Source organism: Telopea speciosissima, chromosome 7, assembly GCF_018873765.1.
Source record: "Telopea speciosissima isolate NSW1024214 ecotype Mountain lineage chromosome 7, Tspe_v1, whole genome shotgun sequence".
Taxonomy (NCBI): domain Eukaryota; kingdom Viridiplantae; phylum Streptophyta; class Magnoliopsida; order Proteales; family Proteaceae; genus Telopea; species Telopea speciosissima.
Window position 1 is genome coordinate 14446827 of NC_057922.1, and position 6000 is coordinate 14452826.

The following is a 6000-nucleotide window of genomic DNA, read 5'->3' on the forward strand; positions in this document are numbered from 1 at the left end:
GTAAGGTCAGTCTTGTCATTTCAAAAGGCTCCAATGCTAATAGCCTAATATATGAATATTTGCCCTAATTTTCGCTTATAAAAGCGGAGAGGAGGAGATGGATAATAAAGGAAGTTGGTATATTCTGGTTCTCATTAGTTATTTGGTATAAAGAGAGAGAGAGAGAGAGAGAGAGAGAGAGAGAGCCAGCGACTCAAAGCGAGAGAGCGAAAGAGAGAGCGAGAGAGAAGGGCACAGTGGTGGAGCGGAAGAGGAAACCTGTGGTTGGGGTGAAAAAGGAAAACTCCGTCGTTCAAAGCGCCTCTTTTTCCGGATTATCGAATAAAATAATTGTACTTCTTCGTTCCCATTCGTCTCCTCTTCTCCCTTCTCTTCTTTTCTTTTATTAGTAATAGGAAGAACAAAAAATGTGAAAATTTTAAGCTTTGTTTTTCTTATGGATTTTTTGTTTTCTCCAACAATCTATGTCCGTTCTGCAGATTTATACAGGTACGAAATCCCCTATTTTATCCAGAAATTTTCCTTCTCATCTCAAATTCCCAATCAACGAAGCTATCTACATGAACCACACAACTCAATGTGCTTAAGCCTATTCTTCTCTCCCTATCATCTCAGCTTCCTTCTTTTATAATCAAAGAACCTCTGTTTTCTCCTCTGCGTCCTGTGATTTCTCTCTGAGAATCGATTCATGTAGAATAAAGCTCCGATTCTTATTTGTTTAGTTCTTCCATGAATGAACTTTAATTTCTTAGGTTCTCTGTTTTCGCTTAATCGATTCGAGCAAGAATGTTGATATTTTCTGATGAATTTAGCTGATTTAAAAAACAACTGTTGATTTTGATTTATTTATATCTCTGCGTGTTGGTTTCAGGTCGTAAACGAAGAAGAGGAAGATTAATTGGAATTCGAGAGAACCGATTCTCGACACATTCTGCTGATACCGATCGGCGCTCCGAAACGGTGGTTATCGGAGTCCCTTATTTATCCGGTCGGGAAAAGTCGGCTTCTGATCAGTGAATTCATCGGTAGACCAACATTTTGTGGAGGTGATAAAAACGCGGATATATATTCGGCGGAAGAGAGTGAGAGAGAAGTGTTATGGCATCGGTTGGTGGTGGAGAGGAAGCGGCGACGGTGTCGCCGAAGAGTCGCGTGAAGTTCTTGTGTAGCCATGGTGGGAAGATATTGCCAAGGCCCAGCGATGGCCAGCTCAAGTATGTTGGCGGCGAGACACGTGTCGTCGCCTTTCCTCGCGACATTGGTTTCTCAGGCAAGTCTCCTTTTTTTCTTCTTCTTCTTCTTCTTTTTCCCCACAATTTAGTTTCTCTGCGACGGCGAAGGCTATTTTACGCCGTCGTGTGCTGGTTTCAGTACATTACCAGTGCTACAAAGCTGTGCATGGCAGGTTCAGTATCGTCCGCCACGGTCAGTACAAAACCGTGTGCCATACTGATTCCAATTTGACGGTTGAGATAGCTTAGATCGAGTAGTAATTTAACGGTTAACGTCTTTGACAGGTCAGCTAGTTAGGATTGAAGTTATCGAGAGTTAAAGACCATAGTTTGTTACAACGGAAACTGCAAAATTTTTGAAACTTTATTTGATAAACGGCGTAGATTTCGAATAGGATTATCAAAAACAGAAAACCTCCACCTTTCTATCCTTGCTCGCCTAAGATTAGATAATAAATTAAAGGGAAAATTACAAAAAAAAAACCCTGTAGTTTGAAAAAATTATATCAATCCCCCTCAAATTTACTTTCACCTCTCCTTTGGAGGGAGGTAGGCATAATTTTGAAGAGGATCGATGTAATTTTTTCAAACTATAAGGATGGTAAACATAATTTTTCCTTAAAATTACAATACTGAATAATATCATTTATTTTTTTTATGAAAGGGTAATCACACAAACCACACACCAATCTGAAAAGGTTAACCGATTTTTAGGACTCTGGAATGGATATACACAACACATACCACATACCACATGCACACATACCCCATACAAATTTTTATTTTTTTTAATGAAAATGTAATCACACAAACCACACACCAATCCCAAAAGGTTAACGGACTTTTAAGACAATGGAATGACGGATATACACTAATACACAACACAGATACAACACTATTTTCATGCTTCTTAAGAACGCAGTGTAATTGAAAGTGGTGAATATCATGCAGAACATTAAAGCATTGTTACTAGTGCACAATAGAAATGCTTTAGTACAAATCTAGACAGTAAATTGAGTACCACTTTGCTACAACAAAGAAAGGGTATACCTATTGCATGAGGCTCGCAGGGTCCCCGTCACTTTAAGTTTTGAGGAGGGTTATAATGTACGCAGACTTACCCCCACTTTGCAAAGAAGTTATTTTCAAAGACTCGAACCCATGGCCACTTATCTAGGCTTTGTATTGAAGCATTTCTAATGTGCATTAGTAGCTCTGCTTTGTTTTCTCCCAAATATAGTTAGGTTTTTTTATTATCAATTATTATAATAATAATAAAAGAAAATTGCCTAGATCTATGAGATAAGAAAGTTAATTACAAATCAACTAAATTTTACTTTGTTTCTATATTTATTTTTCTTATAAACCTACTTGTTTTGTAATTCTTTTTCTTATCTCATTGTATATTTAGAAAATCGCCCTTAATAATAATCAATGATCTTTTTTTTCTTGGTAATGAATAATCAATGTTCAACAGCTAGAATGAGTGTGGGTAATACTGGGCCAAAAAAATTTGACAATATACACACATAAACTGTGGGCCAAGTTATGTCTTATTAATAAAATATTATATTTGATGTACGAGGCCTAAAGTATATAATAATAAATTATATTTTTTCACTCAAAAAATGGTAAATGTGTTTAAAACAGTTTTTAAGCCTTTCTTTGGTGTGTATTTGAGATCAAAAAATTCGAAAAATTTCACCCCAAAAAAAAAAAAAAACATGACAAGAAAACGACGTTTAAAAAAACGTGCTGTAACTAACTATGTTCATACAGTTAAGTTTTTGGGTGAATCTGAAACTGCTCTCTAATTGGTCGGTCTATTGATCGATCATTGGTTCGTCCCGTACGTTGGTTCGGTCTTGGTCTTATAAACCCGGTTGCGGAGTCAATACCAACCCGAAACAATTAGAGAGAGAAGAGAATTCGTGGTGCTGAAAGACCCAAAATAAACTTCCTCGTAGTTTAGGTTTGCACCATGAAGAAGCACACACAGATAGGTCACTAAAGCATAGAGAGGGAACATGCGTCTCTATCAATGGGTTTTGCGGTTCTGGTTTTCTCCCATCGGCATCCTCTGCGTCGGACTCTAAGACAAACATAAACACCCTAAAGGCTCTTAAGGGTGGTGGTGTTGGACATTTGATTCCCGGTTAACTGAGCTCCGACAGCATAGGGGAAGCGTGAAAGTCATCTTAAAACGGTTCGGTTGTAAAATAGCCGGTTCCGGTTCTGGTTCCCTTTTCAATTTCAATTCCATTTTGATACCCTTATGTGGGAGAGGTTGGAGGGGAGGAGGGAAGGGAATCAAAGGAAATCTATGGATTTTGAATTAACGGGGGAGAAAGAGAGGTGGAAGTTTAGATTTTTTAGGAGAATCAGAAAAGAAGTTTGGAGTAGGGAAGTTTGAATAAATACAAGGTAAATATAGGGGGATTATTATAATTAAGTAACCCTCACTTTTATGAACATGTTTGTTGAGGGTTGATGTCTTATATTTTTAGTGGACTGGCCCGTGGGGTGTTTCTGAAGGGCTGTTAAAGTCCGTTGGGCTTGAGGGTAATTCGGAAAATTTGTACATCTTTGTTTTCCTATAAATTATTGCGATGAGGTTATTAGGGTTAGTAGGAATTCTTTGTAAATACATAGAGGAGTGGGGACATAAGCATGTAACCCTTTCTCCATTGTTAGTAAAAATTATTTTCATCTTTTCATGAACATAGACACATTGCCAAACCACGTAAATCTTTGTATTGTGATCATTTGTGATTGTTTCTTTTTTCTATTTATTGTGCTTTTTGGATTGTGAGTAGGTTTTAGTTTCTACAGTGCTTTCCACATTAGCATCTAATTAGCTAATGAGTATCAGAATAAATGTATTGCTTACATCTTATAATAATAGTAAAAAATTCAGCTTAGGAATTTTAACAATTGGTTGAAAATATAAAAGGAAAAGTAACATGTTTGATGGGCCCATCTTGCTTACATCCATCGGATTCGGATCCTCTGCGGCCTGGGGTGAGTGGCCATTGTGCCACGTTCAACTCCTAAGTTGCCATGTCGATCCATTGGTTTATAGATGAGCTCCAACTATTTTGAATTTTGAATTGAGCCCCCCGTCTATCAACCATTGGATCGACATGGAAGTGGCGACCTGGGAGTTGAGCGCATACAGCACGATGGCCAATCAACTTCAGGCCGCCAAGGGTCCAAATCCTACATCCCATCCCACATTTTCATTCTAAATCACTGCCATCTATGCTTCTTCTTTCTCATTCAAAAGGATCTTTCTTGAATTATTTTCTTATGCTGGTTTTTCCTTGAGCTAATGTCCTCTTTGCATTAAAAAAAAAAAAAAAAAAAAAACAGAGTCCCTATGCCATTGACACTCAGATTGAGAATTTTGATTAAAAATTTCTCCCTTTTTTCTTGGCAGAGCTAATGAAGAAGCTTGCTGCTATAGCTGAAACTGACGTAGTACTCAAGTACCAATTGATACCAGAAGACTTGGATGTCTTAGTTTCTGTAACATGCGATGAGGACCTCAACCACATGCTCCACGAATATGATCGCCATGAGACACAATTATCCGAAGGTGGTAGTACCCCAAGGCTTCGAACGTTCTTGTTCTCCTCCCACCCGCCTATACCAATCGAAAACCAAATGAACAATATGGCGAGCAATTCACTCGAGCAACGTTACATTGATGCAATCAACTTAGTACGTAGCCCTAATTTTAACATAAGAAGTAGCTCTACCGGCATTAACCGTCCGACGATCTCGTCGGCCGGAACATCCCCAAGATCAAGTATTCCTGAGGGATTTAGTGGGCGAATGAATGATATGCATAGGGTCAATAGCTCTCCTAATCTTAGTAGCCTTCAACAGCAAAACCACCATGGTCACCAAATGCAACAGCAACATGCACATTCTTATTACCCTCCATCAAGGCTACATTTCTCGTATTCAAATGGGTGTGGACATGGAAGGGTTGGGACAACCCCTGTCTCAATGGGTCGAAGTGATTTTGGAAGGAAACAAATGAGTCATGTTCAGACTCCTCGATATTTCTCACCAACTAGACGACTTTCAGGAAGTTGGGGAAGCAGTTATGGACCTGTTGATGAAGGAGGCAGCATTCACAAGAGTGGAGAGTTTGAGAAGGGGGAGACTCACCTTCAACACTCTTCTATGAAACAAATATGGGAGTAAGTTGAGTCTCTCTGTAGAGGGATATTGAGGTACACCAGTGATTTTAAGAGTAGGTGATTGATTTATCTTCTTCCTTTTTGGTTTTTTTTTTATTTATAATTTATGGTTTGTTGCAGGGAGAAGGAAAGGTGTTCATAATATTATATAACAGCTAGCATGTCCAGAAAGGTATAGGTGATTCTTTTACATTCAATGATTCATCAGTTGCTTTGTTTATAAGAACTTTTCTGTTTGGTTTAATGTGATTGCATTTGTCTGTGACTTTGGAAGATGGTTCAAACATGGATTGTACTTTAAAAAAAATGAAAGCACTTGAAAGTTAAAACTGAAAAATTCCCATTATTACCTTACCCCTCTCCCCCACCCCAAAAAAAAAAAAAAAATAATTTGTTGGAGGATAAATTTTCCCTTCACAATTTTCTTACGCTGTCCAAGCACAATGATGACCATCGGTTAAAGAAATCCTCCTTCATTGACCGTGGCTTGAGGAAAACTTGGTTCGGTATTTTTTTAATGTATCTATATATGTCCAGATAGAATTTCTTATTATTAG

The 6000-nt window shown here is 38.0% G+C and overlaps 1 protein-coding gene across 1 annotated transcript; it reads left to right on the forward strand.

The window, feature by feature from the left end:
• Positions 1-943: 943 nt before the first annotated feature.
• LOC122668263 lies at positions 944-5447 on the forward strand. Its single transcript, XM_043864852.1, has 2 exons — positions 944-1270; positions 4672-5447. The coding sequence occupies exons 1-2, from the start codon at positions 1099-1101 to the stop codon at positions 5445-5447; spliced, it is 948 nt and encodes a 315-aa protein (XP_043720787.1). The 5' UTR covers positions 944-1098.
• The last annotated feature ends 553 nt before the right edge of the window (positions 5448-6000 follow it).